The sequence below is a fragment of the Quercus lobata genome, chromosome 2 (genome assembly GCF_001633185.2).
Source record: "Quercus lobata isolate SW786 chromosome 2, ValleyOak3.0 Primary Assembly, whole genome shotgun sequence".
NCBI lineage: Eukaryota > Viridiplantae > Streptophyta > Magnoliopsida > Fagales > Fagaceae > Quercus > Quercus lobata.
This window is the reverse complement of record NC_044905.1, coordinates 68488600-68508684: the sequence shown is the minus strand read 5'-3', so window position 1 is coordinate 68508684 and position 20085 is coordinate 68488600. Positions and strand designations below refer to the sequence as shown.

Here is a 20085-nt window from a genome sequence, read left to right as displayed (position 1 = left end):
AATGGTCATATTGAAATAGTGCAAGACAAACTAGATATAATTGATGAAGACAAAGAAAAATGAATATTAAAGAAAGGAATAGTAAAAGAAATGATAGAAAGAATGGAAAGACAAGACAATAGTACTCTTAAGTTAACCAACTCAAAAGAAACTCTACGTAATAAGTTAGATATAGAAAAAGACATAAAAAAAGAAAGAGACATAATAAAGAAAAAGAAAGAAAATGATGGTATAAAGTTACAACCAAGTTCTTTGTCAAACTTTATACATAATAATATGGTGCAATAGGATCTCAATCCGTCCACCGTTATGAAACTACTTCAACCACCAAAAATACATTTTGAATGAAGCTCTCTTTTTCATGATTCTGTTTAAGAATCGTTGTTTTGTAAAAGCCCTTTTATTGACATGTTTTTGTCTTTTGTAAAATACCCTTTTCTGAGCAACAGAACATAACACAGAGATGGTAACAAAAAGAGAGAAGACCAATACCTGATAGGGTTGGCCGGAATGGGGAGGGGGAGCCGCAAGGCGCCATTGCAGTAGTGGCTGTGCGAAGATGGCATCGCATTGATTCTTTTCTTCTTCGGTTTAAGTGCTTCAGTGAGCAAGTCAATCGTGAGGGTTTACTGATGTTTAAATAATGTTTTTAATTCTTTTTTTTTTTATACAACATAAAAAATGTTGCCAGATCACTTAAAAAATTCCTAATCATTGCTCCATTAGTTATATAGGCAGGGAGACAACCATAATTAACATCACTAATAACACTCATTTTTTAAATTTCAAAAACCAATAGCGCTCACTTGAAATTTGAGAAAAAAGACTAGGCAAAGTAGTAACAGTTTAGGTGAACTTCTTTTTAAAATATTTATTGTTTAAGCAATATTATGTTATATCTCTCTATGTATGCTGCTCATACTGCCAATAAAGATGGCACTTACAACGTAGTGCCATATCTAAGCCAAAATGTATTGAATAGGTGCCCAGATTTACCATGCAACACATTGCAAGGGCTCAACCAATCAAGGTCATGGATTATTGTGGATAAAATTCCAGTGCATAAATACGCAAACTTCACAGTATCAGTTTATGCCAACTTCATCCAAGTTTGCAAGGTGTCATGAACCTACTAAATGCGCGCACACATACACAAATGAGATCCAATAATTGGTATAACATTTCTTATAAATTACATGTTCATTTCCATCTGCATATATCTTAGCAAAACTAAAACAAACATAAAGAAATAAAAATAAAAGAAAAAAGAAAAACAATTATGATTTTTAATGTTCATCCCAAAATTGCTGATGCTGTGCCATCCTGAACCTATGCTAATCACCTCTTCTTGCCCTCTACAAAGAGACCTCCCTAAATATATGGAGTTGAGATTAATTTGTGATGCTTCTACATCCCTAGGCAGCATCACAAATACTAATAACAACTATTAAAAAAAATCATTTTCCTGGTAAACTACAAGTACAGAGATGCTGCAAAGACTATATCTCTCTTGATCTTAGAGACAGCCTCTTCAAATTTTGATTCAAGCTCAGTTTCTCCAATAGATTTTGCTGCTTGTATGAGCTGCTGAAGAATTTCCTCCAGTCTACGAATTGCCCGAATCAAACTGCCCTCAAAAACCTGCGTAATTTCCATTATCTCATAGAATTTGGATCCTTTTGCCCAAGCATACACAGCCTCCATGATATCAGGCCGAAATGAACTCACAAAGCTCTCAACATCAATTTGGACCTGAGATATAGAAGAATTTAATAAACATTTCATTCAGTTGTTTGATCGATAAGATATACTCAGCTATATTGCAATTCCAAAGCATGTCAGTCATGGATGAAGCAAACTATTAAAAAGTGTCACAAGGTTGTCTGATTGGATTGATTGACCTGTACCATTATTTCTCTAGGTGTATTTATTGGGTAGAAAAAGGTCTCTTAGAGTAAGCATATCACATTCTTGGAATTTCTGCTGAAACCGTGCAAACACAGACAGCATGATGAACTTGACATCTATTATGATGTTTAGAATGCTTGGGAGTAAGGGTTTTACCATTGAATATCCAAAGACTATACTAATTATTTTATCAATATGAGGTAGACACCTCCATGTTCCAACTATATTCCAATGAGGAAGGTGTTTTCCCTCTCTTTCTTTTTTTTTAAAGAAAAACAACTCACATATCCATGCAGAATTGAACTTGTGGACAGACCTCCCACCTCTCTGTATAAGGAGAGGAGATGTCATTTGGTCTCTAAGTAAAGTTAATAATGGCTCTAGATTTCTCTACAATTAATTGTGTCTAGGTGATTGCTTTTTACGACACTTGGAGAAAAATAAGTGTGGCATGGCAGATTTCACAATTGTTGTCAGTTGTCATGACCAGAGCAGCTGCTTTCCATGCAGTAAAGATCAGGGTCCATTCTAATTTAGAGGCACAATGGATATCAATCTTACTTTATGCAGAAGAAAACGTTTTCTAAAGAAAGGTTCGAAATAGACATTACTCTAGAAGGAAAAAAAAAATTCAGATCATTAATCAACACATTGATGATTTCTGTCCCATCACGTAGCTTCATAATGTACAGCTCATGACCAGAGAAGCTTTATTAAGCTCATCGTCGCATCTCCTAAATCCTCACAATGCACTTCACTTTTAATTGGGAACCAAGACATGAAAATTCTCCTTGTAGGTAATGTGTTCTTCTACTTTATGTTTTGGTCTCAAACACCCCCTCCTCCCACTTGGAGGAAAAAAAAAACATGAAAATCGCTAGGGCATTGCATGATACACTTCATTCTCTTGTAGCCCAAAGTTTATTTAACTATATCTCCAAAATTTATGTCTAAATTGCGTTTCAAATTCCATCCAAGTGTAATAACCATGTTGCCCAATTATTTATAGTTGAGTTAAAACTTAGAACAAGATAATTTACAACACTGAGTATAAGTTCTACTACCTTGCACTCAAGCTGAACTTTAGCAACCTTACGAGCTGTATCTTGTAATTGTGCAAAGAGCAATTCAAGTTCTTCCCTAGGCTTTGTAGCATTTTGAAGTTTCTCCTGCCAGACAAAACAAGAAAGCAGAGAAACCATCTCTTCCACTGTAACGTCCTTTAAAACCCCATTGAACATTAGCTCTGTCAGTGTCAACTCATCCGCACTACTGATTTCACTAGCAACTCTCCCCTTCAACTCCACAACATCATCACTTGTGGCATACCTGCAATCAAATCCACTCCAGGAATTTTAGTAAAACAACTTAACAAGGTTCATGGAAATATGGAAAAGTATGCCTTTAAATACTATCATTAAGTTTCATAATTTTTTTGTCACCCAAAAAATAAAATTACAGATATTCAGATCAAATAATTTAAATACTATCATTAAGGGAAAAAAAAATCATAAAATAAAAACAATAATAATGTGCACTACGAATATATATATAGGGTTGAGTTCAAGTTACACCTAGTGTAACTTTAAGCAATATTACATCACTTAATAACTTTTTATTTTTTATTTTTTGAGAAACCAAAAGAACATAGAGATCCTAAAAATGCATTTGCAAAAAAGATGTTCCTTTATAGTGTTTATGGTTCAAAAGAAATTAAATTATGTAACAACAAAACATAATTCCAAAACAACAGAGTAAACATTGGTCAGGAGCGAACTCCTGCTTCCTGAACTGATCTTATGTTACAAAGCTTGTGAATCAAGAAGCTAACAAAGTGAAATAAGGGGTGTAGGACCAAGAAGTAAAGTGAAGTGAAATTAGCAACAAGTTTCATTACCCTAGCCTCCGAAGAACCCGTTTTCTTGCCTTAAGTTCATCCTTAAAAGCCAATACAGTGGAAGAACGTATTGACTTCTTAATTGACTTGATCTTTGCTGTCAATTCGTACTTTGTGTGTAAAACTTTGAGCTTTTGTTCAATAAGGGGAGATTTAGCAACTTCATGCTTGTCAAAAAGGCTCTCTAAAGCCTCTATTCTACGAGCCGCTTTTTTGTATGAGCTACTTTGAATCTGAGAATAAAAATTAAAAAAAAAAAAAAAAAAATCAGGGTTGTAATCAAATAATATATACGAACATGTGTGAATGTGGAAAATGAATTTGGAGTACTATACCTTCATATCTTCTTCTGGATCTAGAAGGGGCACCCCTTTTTCGGCAAATCTAGAAAGAACTTCTGAAACCTTCTTCAGTGTGTTTTCTCGAGCTTCCAAGGGCAAAAGATCTTTTGGTATAGTGAACAATTTGAGACTACTCAAACTAATAATCTGTTCATAGTATCAGACAGCCAAAAAATTCTTTAATGGGTAATCAATATATGCAATGAAGAAAATGTTTAAATAGTAAACTGGCATCAGAGAAGAATAGCATGCATCACCAAAAGCAATTGCACTGAGAACATCAAAACTGTTTGAAATAGTGGAGAGGGAAGAAAATAAATCAAGTAAAAAGAAAATTCTTTTAATTGTAGAGTTAAGTGTTTTTTTTTTTTTTCTTCTCTCTCTCTCTCTCTCTCTCTCTAAAAAAAGCACATGATTATCATGCATTTAATGAAGACCAACCCTTTCAAAGAATCAGCACATCAGCAAATTTGAAAAGCTACTCATCTCAACAGTCAAATAACAACCAAAAGAGATCAACTCCAAATTCAGTTCATGATATTCCTTTTTTATAACTAAAGTGCCTAAATGTAATAGAGTCAGAAAGCCCAAAAGAAGTCGCAATGCAATTTTCAATGAATAGAATAAGCAAGGAAATTGAAAATATATAAAACAAAAGAAGAAAGGGACTTTGCTTGCCTGAGATAAAGGAACAGAAACAACAACAGGTTCCCCAGGCTCTTTAAATGGAACAATCTTAATGGTTTTTTTCCCAATTCCATCTTTGCTCACCACACATCTTGTAAGAACATCCACTGTGTAGTCTGCATCTTCTGGCTTCCTATTTGCATCATCTGGAACACGCATTGAAATATAAGCATTCATTAAACTAGATTGAAGGGAGATGAACCTGTTTCATGAGAAACCATTGATAGTTCTCACCTTCAGATACAGTTTTCACTCTTTCAAAATTTAATATTACTCCCCATGTGACCTCATCCTTGATAGAGAAAGATGGGGAAGCTTCTTCACTCTTATAGCATTGAATACATACAAGCCTGCTAGCCTGCAAGAAAGGCAAGCAGTACCTTGGAGAAAACAAAATATCATGAACATCCTTCTTCAAGCTCTTGTACTGCTGTAGCAGATCATAATAATTTTTCAAACTATCTTCTTCTTCAATTACAATTGAATCCCTCTCTTCTTCAAGATCCTTTGCTTCTTTCTGCCAATATAACATTAATAATGGTGAGTCTAAAGTTTTCTCTCTAGAGAGAGAGAGAGTTTAGAATGTTCAAAATTAGCTGAAATCAAGACCAGGAAGAGTAGTGTGTAATCTTTTAGGCCCTGTTTGGTTGGGATGATTTTGGGGGTGGACGGTGAGGGGAAAATAGGGGGGATTTTGAATAGTTCCCTTGTTTGATTGGGGGGAGGGGAATAGGGGAAATGGAAAACAAAACACCCAGACCCCATCATTTTGGGGTATTTTTTTTTTTCTCCCTAAATGGGGGAGAAAGTGCTTAGATGGGAATTTACCCATCTGATCCTCTCCTCCCTCCACATTAATTTCCTCTTTTTTTTCTTTTTTTCGTTGCAATGTTAACATTCAGTTTCCCCCACACCCCCCCCCCCCTCTTCTAAACATTAGGATTTTTTTCCTTATAAACTTTTTTTTTTAATGTAATAGGGGCATGAAAGTAAATTTATATAAACATCATTTTCTATCCTCTCATTTTTCTTCTCAACCAAAGAAAAGAGTTTTCCATCCTTTCACTTTTCCACCCCCCAAACTAAACACACATAAGGAAAAACTAAATTTTTTCTATGCCCCCACTTTTCCATCCTTCAACCAAACGAAGCCTTACAAAAGTTGTGTTCCACATTGAGACTGCATAAAAAGCATATGTTTTTATATCATGCTCTTTCCCCTTTTCACCAAAGAAAATAATTAAGCATAATAATGTATGTAAAATCCCCAGTTGCAATTCAGTTGTGTCAAAGCTATCATTCACATGGTACATGATCCTTATAAATAGGATCATAGCACCAAAAGCTGAAATAATTTAAAAAATAAAAATAAAAGAAGAAAACAATGAAATCCTTTGAAAAGACATGTTCAGCAATTGCCATCATTATTTTTCTGAAGGTTTAATAAGGAATTTGAACAGTAAAAACTTTTGATATGCTGATTTACTAGCCACAAACATATTTTATCAAAGTAATTAATTTTGGAAGTCTACTGAATTATCATAATTAGTTCATAATTTAAACCAATCACAAGCATCTTATCTAAAAGGAAAAGACCAATTGAAATATGTCCTCTGTCAATATCAACTAACCTCAAGACTAGGAATGGCACGGTCAGCTTGGAACTGATAGAATGAATTACGGAGCAAATTTTCAGGATCTCCATCTTCACAACGCATTTGGTTCAAAAGCATATTGTAGCTTAAATGGAAGGCACTGCAAAGCAAGGGAGATGGAATCAGTGGAGGAATTCCAACAAAATGAAAAGAGATTATATAATTAACAGTAAACCTACAAAACTAATATTTGATTCCCTCAATGATTTCTGCTTTATTTTTAGTGTCTTGAATCAAAACAGAATTATGGTTTAAGTTTGTTCAATTAAGATATCTTCACAGTCAATCGCACCCACATATATGTGACTTGAAATACAGTTTCTTTAAAAAATTCTTCAGGCTATGGATGATGTACCTACTTCATAAGAAGTGTGAAATGTAGCCTCTTTTGAATTACTTTTGAATTACTCTAACTTCCAAACTCATGAATTTGTTTAGTGATTCCAATCAACTTGTCCTTTCAATTTCGAATATAAGTTTGTTCTTTAGAAACAACACTTTTTACTAACCACACACACACCAAAAGAGGAAAAGGTAAAAATAAATATTTAAAAAAAGAAAAAGAAAAAAAAAGAAAAAGGGAAACGCTGCACCACCAGCTCACAAAGACTTAATATGCCAAAAACTGTAAAATATAGCCAATATCTAAAGACAGACCAAATGGGGGGAAATGGAGGAATGATGTGTTTATTTCTTGATCATTTAGGTTTCCACCAGACTACACATTCCTAACTTCATGAGGCAACTAAGTTCCAAATTTAACAGTGTCAAGTCTCTTTCTGACTTCTTTTTCCAAGATAATAAAACAAATCCAAAAAAATGCTCCTCCATTGAGTACCATGTGTCAAGCCTCCTTTTGACTTCCTAAAGAATTACAACTTGAAGTCTAAGAGATCTGTGAAATCTACTAAAGAGTTACAAGAGACCCCCTATAATATTATACCATACAAACAAAGACCACAAATATATATATACTAAACCTCAATAACAAAGCTCTCAACCCCTTCAAGTTTGATTATCATTCAACCCTTTCCAACAAGAGTATACACATCTATCACCTTCTCCGGCATCATCCAATGTAACCCAAATGTAGAAAATACAAAGGACCACAAATCATGAGAAAATGGACCATGTAGTAACAGATGACCTGCTACACTTACAGAAACAATATCAATTAACAATGACAACATTCTTGTCAATAAGATTATCCACTGTCAAAATCTTACCCATGAAACAATATTGATTAACAATGACAACATTCTTGTCAATAAGATTATCCACTGACAAACCCAAGCATCTGTCAACACAAGAAAGCTACATTCTTACAACAAATATTCATCCATGGAAAATGGTGGAAAACTTACCACTCAAGCTTTTGTAATAAGAACAAACACTGAACTTCTCATACAGTTCAATACCCACTTCATATGATCATCTCTTCTGTCAACAGGAATATTAAAGTACAACAAATCCATTAGAGACCCAACCAGTTCCAATTCCCTTCATGAAAAGCTCAAACACATCCTAGATTCCAATAACACAGTCCCTCCTCTCTTGAATTCAAAAGAGACGGATGCATCTTTGCCACTGCATTCCAAAATCTAGTCCTCTTTCCATCTCCTTTGATAAAAGAAATTTTGGCAGCAATTTCTCCCAACCAACTCTAATACCTTCCCAAGTACAACCCATAAGGCCTTCTTACTTCCTCGTAGGTCCAATCACCCACTCTTTCCCATATTTGGTATGAATAAAAAGTCTCCAAAAGTGATGATGCTCCTCAGAAACCTCCATATCCACTCACCCAACAAAGCTTGGTTTAGGTTTTGGGTTATAATCATTTATACTATTAAATTTTTTTTTGATAAGTAAGAATGATATATATACGAAAGGCTACTCTATGCAAGAAGAGTAAAGAGCAAAACCAGAGAATACAAGGAGAAGAAAACAGAGAAAAAACAAAAAAAGAAAGAAAACCAAACAACAAATTACTTATAAAGAGAAAGAGAGCTAAGAAAAGAAGGGAGAGAATCACAAGTCGTGAGTCCCCATGCCCTAGACCAATCAAAAAGAGTTCCACTAAAGTTAATCTAGGAATAACCCAAGACAAGCCAAAAGTTATAAAGACAAAGCTCCAAAACCGATAAGCCATCCCACAATGAAGAAATAAGTGGTCTACCATCTCTCCACAATGACGGCACATAATACACCAGTCCACAAAAACCAATCTCCTCAATTTCAAGTTATCACCCGTTAGGATCTTATTCCAAGCAACACACCAAACAAAAAAGGAAACTTGCCTAGGGGCCTTTGCTTTCCATATAGCTTTCCAAGGAAAGACAGTTGAGGGAGAGTTCCTTAGTTTGTTATAATATGACCGGATGTTAAAATCCCCATTAGGCTTCAAGTTCCATCTCATCCGGTCTCCCACATCCATTGGAGGAGTATTAGCTCCCAATATATGAAGAAAATGCAGCCCTTCATCCATCTCCCAATCATTAAATTCTCAAAGAAAACGAACATCCCAAATTCTTCTATTCTCCACCCCCTACCTCGACAAAGAGGCTTCTACAGATACCTCCTTATCAACGGCAATACCATACAGCCTTAGGAAGGCCAAATGAAAAGGTTGATCCCCATTCCACCCATCCTGCCAAAACCTCACTCTATTCCCCAACCCAACAACAAACTGACAATTTTTGCTAAAATCCTCCCATCCCACGCAAATACCTCTCCACAAACCACACCCATGAACTCCCCTACCCAGCTTTGAGGTCCATCCCCCCATTCTTCCCCATTTTTTGAAGCTACCACCCTCCTCCATAACCGACCCTCTTCCTTCCCAAACCGCCACAACCATTTCCCCAGTAAGGCCTTATTGAAAGTAGTAAGTTTCCTTATCCCCAAGCCCCCATTAGCTATAGGCGCACAAACTTTATCCCATCTTACCAGATGAGTCTTGCTATCACCCCAAAGAAAGTCCCTTTGCAACTTTTCAATTTTATTAGCCACATGAGTAGGGATTGTGAATAATGATAGAAAATATGTAGGAAGACTAGATAGCATACTCTTGAGTAACATCAATCGACCCCCCTTAGACAAATACAACTTCTTCCACCCGGCTAGATGCCTCTCAAATTTTTCCAAAATAGGATTCCATATTGAAGGGAAGTTATGTGAAGCCCCCATCGGCATACCAAGGGAAGTAAAATAGAATGGTTACCATTCCACATTAAGGAGTTTGAATCTCCCAAACTCCCCTCCACCTTGGGGCCAAAACTCACTTATCAAAAAATCCAAGTGTGCATGGAGATTATTATTTTGTGATATGTCCTATCAATTTTTAAACAAATAAAAAAAGTAATCCTTGCTAATGATTCTTGTTTAATGTTTCTACATTCTAAAAATGACACTGGCTACAAAAGTTCAAGGAAAGATAAGCTTAAAGGACAAATTAATATCGACCCAAAAAAAAGAGACACAAAACAATTAAAAATTATGGTCTATATTAAATGTGGAGCTGTATGGTACCCTCCATTGGCCACATTAGTTACTATTATATCTTTTGTTTCCTTGCATTAGAAAGCTTCTGGTTCATTTTTATTTAATCTAGAGTCAAGTATATACCTATAATTTTAAATTTATGGACATGGGCTTTAGCTTCCGGTCATGCTATGTTATTGGACAATTATTGTGGTCTTTAATTAGTTAAAACCCTAGTTTGCTATTAATTTTCAGCTTAGGAGCCAATATTCTAGCAATAGCAAAAAGGGTTGTAAACGAGCCGAGCTTTTTTGAGTATTGAACGTATGAGCTTGGTTTGACAAGAAAAGTAAAATGTTCAAGCTTGGTTCAAGCCAAAACCAAGCCTAAAAACAATGTTTGAACTCAAGCTAGTCAAAAAGTCCAAAAGCTTGAGCTTGGCTTGATTCAATGGTCAACCTGAGCTCAAGTTTAATATCAAGCTCTTAAAATCCAACACAAGTACATTATCAAGCCCATTTGATTGGACAAGTGGTCCCAACTCCCAATTAGGGGATCCGCAAGAATAAGTTTCAATTCAACCTCCTCCAATCCCAAGATTAAAGGTTTAGTAACATATGGGTTTATTTTTCAAGCCCATATGAAGCTTATCACCAAGCCCATAGATGAGCCTAGGCTCCACTTGTTTTTTATCAAGCCCTATTGTTCACGAGCCTATTCATGAACAATTTTTTTTCTTGGGCTCAGCTCATTTTTTAAACAAGCCTAAAATTAAGGCTCAAGCTTGGCTTGTTTATAAACAAACAAACATGAATTAGCTTTTTATCAAGCCAAGCTTGAAAACACCTTGGCAGCACTGTAGAATTAGGATTACTTGGACTATATATATGGATTATGGACTTAATGCTTTGATTCAATGGACATGTTTTATGAGATTTTTGAGCAATTATGCTCTTAAGGCTTAATGCAATCTTACTTTGAGGTGTGATGCCAAGATAAGGAAGAGTAGGTGCAGGACCTAGATCTTATCTTCTTCCTATTTAGGATTACTTGGACTATATATATGGATTATGGACTTAATGCTTTGATTCAATGGACATGTTTTATGAGATTTTTGAGCAATTATGCTCTTAAAGCTTAATGCAATCTTAATTTGAGGTGTGATGCCAAGATAAGGAAGAGTAGGTGCAGGACCTAGATCTTATCTTCTTCCTATTTTCCTTCTAAATTCCAATATTTTTCAATCAAATTCCAGCCAGTCCATACCTGATTTTGTTACCCTTCTTGCATTTATTCTAAAATACCTTGAGAATTTTGTACCACATCACTTCTTTCACCAAATCCCTATGATAAAAACTCCAAACACATATTAGGGAAATTCATGCCCTGTTCCTCACCTCAGAACCATCCTCAAAACTTCTGTATTTATTTGCCTCAACCAACATCACCAACACCACCAATTCTATCCTAGCACAATTAACTAAATGCAACATTCAAGAGGAATAGGATGATCAACAAAGAAAAGAAAAATAGCTAAAATAGCAGGCATCAACCAAAAATAATCATATGAAAGTTTTTCCATGTTAAACCCTGAGGAAATATTCCACATTAAATATTAGCTTGCTCTAAATTAATAAGTTCATTGTCAGGTCCTGCTGCATCAGACGTTTTCAGAACATAAAGGTCACCAGAGAAACACCATCCATACCTGTTCAAACAATCAGCACTTCCTTTAAGCATCATTTTAGCAGTAGAAGGTTCCAATTTATCATCAAGCATAAGGATGCATATTCCACGCGTATCAATACCTCGACGACCAGCACGGCCACTCATCTGTATATACTCTCCACTGGATAGCCATCTGAACTTATCTCCATCAAATTTACGGACATTTGTAAACACAACAGTTTTTGCAGGCATGTTCAAACCTATGCTGAAGGTCTCTGTGGCAAATAAACACTGGAGGAAAATAAACCTTAGTAATGCATCGAATGAATATAAATTTACATTCAATGAAAGCAATAAAAATAGATAACCTAAAATATGTGCACCTGAAAGGTGCAAATGAACCTTAGTAGGTCCAGAAATGAGAAAAAAAAGTAAAGAAGAAAACAATAACCTCATTTTTCAAAAATCCCCAAATATAAATAAGTTAAAGAAAGAAAAAGGAAAACCATATATATATTTGTGAATCAGTTCCTTAGCAAGTCAATCATTTGCTCTCCAAAAAGATGGCAAAAAAATATATAAAAGAAACTCCTTATTAGTCTTTGAACATTGAACAACCTAATGGCATCAAATTGGAACAGAATGAAAACAGGCACAGGGTTCAGGAGGACCAAAAGTATAGTTAATGAGCTAAGAACTAAAAATAATGTTGCTCATGGTCTGCTCAAGACCTCTGATTCCAGTTGTGTACAAGAGTGTTTTGCATTTCTGCATTATAATATCAGAAATTATCAGGACTGCCCATGTGAACGGTAGAAAAATGCTTAAGTCACTCATTAGGTCCGAGAAGCTATTCATAAACATAATTATTATTTTAAATTTATAATGTCTCAGTAAGTCCCAAAAGATATGCATAATCATAATTATTATTTTAAATTTATAATGTGCTCCCAACCTTGATCAGTCCTTCTTGAAATAGTATCTCAATAACTTCCTTCAAAATGGGAAGCAAGCCAGAATGATGCACACCTATTCCACGTTTCAAGAGGGGTAAAATATTTGAAACCTGTGTAAAGATAAAAAAAAATAAAAAAAAATCAAAAGCTTGAAAATTAATGTAAAACAACAAAAGCCAGATTCATGAACTATTTTCAGCATAAAAACTAGATGTAAAAGGGGCCAACTCAATGTTCTTGGCTAGAGTGCAGTAATCAAACACATAATAAAATATAATAAAATTGCCATGATGCTTAGTACATATAAACCACAGTAGGTCATCTTCTTACTACATACAATCCAAACTTTGAGCATAATTTCACAAAATTATTCCCTTTCACCACAAAAATTAATCAAATTGAATACTGATTTTTTTTTTTTTTTTTTTTTAAGATTAAAGGTATGAATGTAATAAATCAAGTGAAAAGACTACAACAAGCCAATGTAAAAGGGCACTTCCTTCCCCTAAAAGAATAGGTGGATGATGAAGCCATGATTTCAAGACTCCCAGTGACATGTATAACTTACCAATTAAAACATAGGCACTGAAAATTCAAATTTAAAAATTCATACTTGGCTGGACTCATGTTAGTAACAACAGAATGGCTGAGTTTATCAAAATAACAACAGAATTGCTGCAACTTTTTTTTATAAGTAACGAGAAATTTTATTGAAAAAAGCTGAGTACAGGAAGAAGTACAATCATACACTTAAATCACAATGCTCAAACATATCTAAAAAGGAAAAAGAATGGCTTGCAACTGTTATTACAATGATGCTGAATGTCACAATATTTTACTTCCAAGTAGGATCATTTGGATCTTTTTCATTTTTGTTTCCTTTAAATCTTCTAAAAGGTGCAAAGTCATGCATTTTTTTTAATCAAGTTTATTTAGATATGTGTAGCATCTTTCGAACAGACTGTAAATCGAAGCCTTGAGGCCCCAAAAGACAGAAACCCTAGGAGATTAATAAACTTTGCTACTGAAGCACAACAGCCTGTTAGCCATTTTGTTTCTATCTCCTTCAGCTGGGTAAATCAAGAAGAAAACAAGGCAGCCCATGTGTTAGTGAGATGATCCTTTAGAAGCTCTGCTTTTGGTTTTTTTTGGTCCAGCTTCTCTCCGCATGTTGTAGATGTTATCATGGTAGAGGAGCTGAGGCTTAGATTGTGTTTTGGCTGCTGTTTTGTTCATCTTTAACAAAATCCTTTGCATTCATAAATAAATAAATAAAAAGCTCCTCCTCATTGTATCTACATCCATAGATGGGCCACATCATGCCATTATAACTTGATTGTATTTGTTAAATTTAGGTTGCCCATTTTTAAACAAGCACCTATCTTCATTCAAATCCAACCAACGTTTTCCACTTATGCCTCTCCTAGAAACCATGGAAGGTCTTACTGTATTGCAAGATCATCAAAACCCCACTTTACTTGTTTACCAGGAAATAGAAAGGAAATTGAAACATGGACCAAAGAAAAAGAAAGAGGAAAGCAATTGAAACATAGCTACCATATAAAGTTATAAACATGGGGATATTTCATGGGGTGTGTGTGTGTGTGTGTGTGAGAGAGAGAGAGAGAGACAGACAGACAGAGAGAGGGAGAGAGAACAAATGCATTAAGGAAATTTTTATAACAAAAAAAAAAATGCTTAAAAATATATAGCACTAAGTAGTGGGCAACTATCCCTGCATTGCACCTGAAGTGATATATAAGGGATTGCATCAATAAAAGCTAATATTCTAAAACCAGCATATTGGCTCAAAAGCACATAAAAACAAACAGACACAGAATAAGAACTTGCCTGAGGCAGCTTCTTATCATCATCTGAAAGAATATCCATAGCACTCCAAAAGATGGTTTCTATGTTCACCTTCTCATCATCCCCATTCAGGTCCAATTTTGCCATCTATAACACCAAAAAGAGCCCAAAACCAAAACTCTAGTTCACAAGTTCTTAATTCCATGTTCATAAAAGTAGAACATGTGATGCATGATTTAAAGAAATGTAGACAAACCAAAGTATTATTTCACAGAAACAGTTTGGAGATCCATGTTCAGACACATGCATTAGATTCAGATAAACTTCAAATTTATCTAGTAGTATACACATCCTGATGAATGGTGCCAAAGATATATAAATCAGAAAGTTTGGACCAAAATAACAATGTTCAGTGGAAACGTTTCGAAGTGATTTGCTATGGGTCATTTAAAAAAATTCAAAAACATAAGAAATGAACATATATATTTGTACATATATATATTTTTTGGATACTTCATCCTTTTAATGAAGTAGTCTTTCTCAATAAAACTTTTTCTTACCTATCAAAAAATTCAAGTACAGCACATCATGTCAAATGGTTGTGAAGAAAGCAAAACTGATTCCAAATTATATTCCTCTAAAGTCTACTTGAAAAAGAGAATTAAAAAAAGAAGAAGACCAAGCTAACAATTGTTAAACCTAAAAAAATTTAAAAAGAAAGGAATCAGGACTCCCTCACTCTTTATGCCGCAATGAAGTACAGGTCACAAGAACATGGAGTAATACCTGCATTGCAAGAAATTCGCATTCTCTTTTGCTAAAGCTGAAAAGTATGACAGGATCATATTGACGCTGAATGATCATTTTCACCATCTTGAAGATGTCACTTTCTTCACCAACTCTACCCATAGCCAATCCCTTTTGCCACTTCCCATTCTCCTTTTTCTTGTCACCCTCACTAGCAGGGACAAGCGAGTTTAAACCTTTCTGAAAGCTATCCTCACGAAATTTTCCCTTTTCATCCACCACCAAGTAAAGACCATCACCGCCAGAAGGGAAAATATAATGCTGAAGAGGTGTTGGCCTATAATCTGTATAAACAATGTGACATGGTTGTTGGTGAACCTGCATTAATATCAGCAAATTAAGTCACATATTTTTCCAGTGAAAAATTCAAATAATACTAAGTAAATTGGATCAGAATGTTTTTTGCGTCAGGGAAATCGCTGGTGATTCAGTAGCTGCACATAAATAATATAAACTAACAAATGTGGAACTTGTAGTATGACTTCTTCCATTCATTCACTTATACACAATATCATAAAGACTCAAATTTCTCGTTCATGTACAACCTAGCATGGAACAAAAGCATCATGCTCATCACATCTTCAGGTGCTTAAAATTAACAATAGGGTTAAAAATGTCAGCCCCGGGATGGTCTTGAGCCCAAACTTTGTGCTTCACATGGATGCATAGAGAAGCATATATCATAGACAGAAGGAAAGCAATATTCAATAAAGGATATTGCCAAAATAAGAACTTCTCACAATCTGATGTCCAAAAATGGCCCTAATGTCAAACATCAGATCATAGAAGAGGTCATATTTTGGAGTACTCATTCTAGAAAGTTTGAAGGGTACTCATTCACTTCCTTAGATCTTAAAAACTCCTCATTGAAATAATTTTTTTTGCATCTTTTTATTTTCTTTGGTTATCTTCCATTGCATACATGTACTTCCTGTAACCAAACCATTTACATTTAACTTGCACCTCAATCAGTCATAAATAGTTAAATACTTTTCAAAATAAGCAAAAATTATTCAACCAGCCTCTACAAGCTTTTTTTCTTGCAAGCAAATGAACAAGACCAGGAGCACAATATTTATTGGGTCCAACCAAATAGAACTGCAAACTAAAGTCCTGTGATGTTTGTATATGAGACCTTTGTACTCTAGTATAGATTTCAATTGTTCTTTCAGTTCTTCTAATCCCAGATTTTCAAAGAAGATCTATGTCATCTCACTGATCATATTCTGCATGTGTAAACTCAACAGTCCTGTGAGTAATTACAACCATGATTAATCCTTAATCATTTTCTGCATGCAATGTTGTTGAGAGTCTAATAAGCATCTGCAATCTCCTTCAATGTATAAGGGAATTATATTCAATCAAGGGAAAATCACCTTAGCAACCCAATCAGCAAATTCCTTTGCATTAGGTACAGTTGCCGATAGGAATACAAATCGAGATTTCCTTGGGGCCATAACGATGCTTTCCTCCCAAACTACACCTCTTTCCCGGTCACGCATGTAATGTACTTCATCAAAAATAATCCAAGCAACCTCTCGCGTAATCTCCGACCCTTTGTACTGCATACTACGCCAAATTTCTGTAGTCATCACCTGAAATTAAATTGAAATTTAGTAATCAATAAATAAACAATGCTAAAAAAGAACAACAAAAATGGACAGTGGCCAAAACACCTACCAAGCAAGAAGCATTCGGCTCAATTGTCACATCACCTGTCATCAACCCAACATCTGAAAACTCTTGTTTGAACTCCCTATATTTTTGGTTGCTGAGCGCCTTGATTGGTGAAGTGTATATGACCCTCTGCTTATTTCGCAACGACATAGCAATCGCATACAATGCTACCACAGTTTTCCCAGCAGAAGTATGGGCTGACACCTGAAAATGAATGGAAATATGAAGTCATTTTTTTATTTTTTATTTTTTAAAAATCAAAATTGTTCGTTAGGAACTCATGCCACTAAAATCCTTGGTCATATGAGAGGAGAGGATAGCCTAAACAATCAAATCACAAGTCACAACTGTCAGTACATTGGTAAATCTTTTCAGTCAGACTCTTTTTCCAATATTCTATAACTTAAGAGAAAGTTTTGACAAATATATAGTTGGCGAGATTAAATGAACTTGAAATCACATTCCATTTTATAACCCATCCAATCCAACAGAAAAATTATTTAGAATTATTTTTACTTCCAGAATTTGTAACTAATTATATCAGAACTTGTTCTGAATCCCTTAATTCAGTACTCCAACTGCACAGACTACAAAATGTCTAGTGTCCAATTTCACCTACCACCAATACCATAACCAAAACCCCGGACCCTTGGAATAGACCACACCACTCTCTCTAGGGACCAATCACAAACCTTTTGCAGTTAGTTCCGGTACTAAATTCATAAAGATCAATAACAAGTCACTTCCTGACTAAGAACCCTATTTACTCCAACTAAAAGTTATCCACATTCTAATAACCCGAACCGAATTAACTGATCATACCCAGTGCACCTTTGCAGGGTCTGGCAGAGGTTATGGTAAGCAGCCCTACCCCCATTTTATTGGGGAGGCTAATTCCCAAACTCAAACCCGTGACCTGTCACACCAAGGCAAGGCTCGACCTCTAACCCTCAAGACTTACGGTATAGCATCAAAATTCACTATTTTCAGTACTTCATTTTTTTATTTTTAACTCTGTTTTTTCCTTTTCCTCTCCTCCATTATAGCTATGTAATAGTGGAATAGACATGATAAGTTCCAAAATGTTTGCTAAAGCTAAAACTAAACCACACAAATCAGGACAAAACGACAAGTAAAAGATTCAAAATTTTCAGCATATAGTTTACCATGACGGACTCGCCGTTTTCAAGGCAGTTGATGGATTCGGACTGGAAAGGGTCTAAAGTGAAAGGGAACTCTTTCGCCGCCGCCGAAGCCGAAGAGGAAGGAGGAGGAGGAGGAGGAGGAACATAGCCTTCCGGATACGACACGTCGTGTAAGCAAGCAACGGGTTCTTCGTCGTTGTTGGCGGAGGGAAGCGGCGAGCCGCTTTCTCTCTGCTTTTGTTTCGGCGGAGGTAGAGGTTCCGCTGCTGTGTCGCCCGTCGATTTTCTCTTCAACGAACCCATGATTGCTTTGGCAAACTCAACTGTGGAGGCTCAACGGCTTTATATAGCTTTCGAAGGGAAAGGAAAGACCTAAAGCTTTGAATTAAAGCAAGTTTTATTTTAAGATGTTGTGTAGTTCTGAAGGACAGGGCGCCGTTGCGGTGCTCGTGTCGTTTTGTGTACATTCAGAACCAGAGCTACTTTATGCCGGCGCTAACATAACTTTCGTGTCTTGAAACGCACCGTTTTGAGTCCATAAAAAGAAAAGGCACCCTTCCTTCCGGTATGTATTTTTAAAATTTTTCTAATTTTTTTATTATAAATTTTATCCCTTTTTTGTAATTTAACAAGGCACCTCTTTTGTGGAGGGACAAACCGGGTGTACCACTCATGTGATCATACACACAATGGTACACATTCACTTAAGCCCAATGCTTATAAGTCGAAGGTGGGAGACGTCTCTCCCCAATATGGGATTGAGCAAATTTGTGAGGGTTTTCACCCAAAGCAGACAATACCTTCTAAGGGAGAAGTTCATCCCTCCACATTTGTGATATTGAGATATGTTTTGGTTTTGAGTGATTATTGCTTGGTGAAGCAGTTACTTGTTAGTTCTAAATTTTATATTTAAAACATTTATTTGTTTGCTTTTTCATAATTTTTTTTTATTTTTATAAAATCTAATAAATAGGTCGACACAATTGACCCGTTTAATAAATGGGTTGTGTTAGGATTAAAGAATATTAACCCGTTTAATAAACATGTCAAGTTAGTGTTGATCCATATAGTCGGATACTCATGAGTTGACATGACACGCAAACACGAAGTACCACCCCTAGTTGAGAGAGAGTGGTCGTGGTTAGGTATGAGAGGAAGGCAATTAATTAGTAGGAGAGAGAAAAACAATAAATAATGACTAAAATAGAATTTTTAAAGTTGAGTATTGAGTCTAATGTAGAAGTACCTACAAATGAGTGGGTTAAAATAGTTTTTTACATTAAATTTGACTAAATTGGCACTAGGCCTAATGCAAATGCTCTAAATAGTTTCATATACAAATATAATTATATTAAATTGTTAATAATTATCAAATTTTATATTTAAATAAATAATTAAAGATTAAAAAAATTATTGCTTTAGTAAGATTCATTTGAAGTCATTACAAGATTTGAAAATATATGTTATATGTTATCAATAATGTTATTAAAAAAAAAAAAAAAAAAAACTCATTTATGGAGCGAGTTGTGAATCATGAATAAGTTGTGGCAAAAGTGGTTACAACTCGAATAAGTTAGTCCTTTTTGGATATACACTACTATAAGTTTCTTTAAAAAACTTTTTCCCCTCTTCCCATGTGTGTGTGTGTTAAAAAATACTTAGTATTCTCCCAAAAAAAAAAAAAAACTCAAATAAGTTGTGCTTTAGTTGTGTCACATAATAAGTTATGGCAAAAGTGGTAAGTTGTGGAATCCAAATCTTCTTTCCCATTTTTTCTTCTCTACTTCATACTCCACTAATAAAAACTTGTCATACGTACACCCATTTTCAAGAGATAATTACAGTAAACCCACCTGTGGTATGACCCGTTTTCACTTTGCCTACCTGTGATTCAATCATTTACACTTTGCCCACCTAAGGTAACTTTCGTTAGCCTTCCGTAACCCACATCTCCGTTTGCTATTAGGAAAACACATTTTTAGGCAAAAACAAATATAACAAGAATAAAAAAGCTAAGGTTTTGATTGCTTAAAAACTTCTATAAGAACAAAGTGG

The 20085-nt window shown here is 35.1% G+C and overlaps 1 protein-coding gene across 1 annotated transcript; it reads right to left on the bottom strand.

The window, feature by feature from the left end:
* Positions 1-1162: 1162 nt before the first annotated feature.
* LOC115976313 (DExH-box ATP-dependent RNA helicase DExH9) lies at positions 1163-18531 on the bottom strand. The gene is made up of 14 exons (XM_031097515.1): positions 18052-18531; positions 16889-17089; positions 16585-16803; positions 15188-15526; positions 14444-14548; positions 12592-12702; positions 11677-11927; positions 6465-6588; positions 5068-5350; positions 4825-4979; positions 4141-4293; positions 3806-4038; positions 2973-3237; positions 1163-1752 (listed from the first exon to the last, which is right to left on the bottom strand). Exons 1-14 carry the CDS (start codon positions 18331-18333, stop codon positions 1474-1476), a joined length of 3000 nt encoding a protein of 999 aa, XP_030953375.1. The 5' UTR covers positions 18334-18531; the 3' UTR covers positions 1163-1473.
* Between the last annotated feature and the right edge of the window lie 1554 nt (positions 18532-20085).

Coding starts and splice junctions, on each gene's coding strand:
- LOC115976313 (XM_031097515.1), bottom strand. CDS start 18,333: ATGGGTTCGTTGAAGAGAAAATCGACGGGCGACACAGCAGCGGAACCT. Junction 4,980..5,067: donor AGTGAAAACTGTATCTGAAG/GTGAGAACTATC, acceptor TGCGTGTTCCAG/ATGATGCAAATAGGAAGCCA. Junction 4,039..4,140: donor ATCCAGAAGAAGATATGAAG/GTATAGTACTCC, acceptor TTTTATTCTCAG/ATTCAAAGTAGCTCATACAA.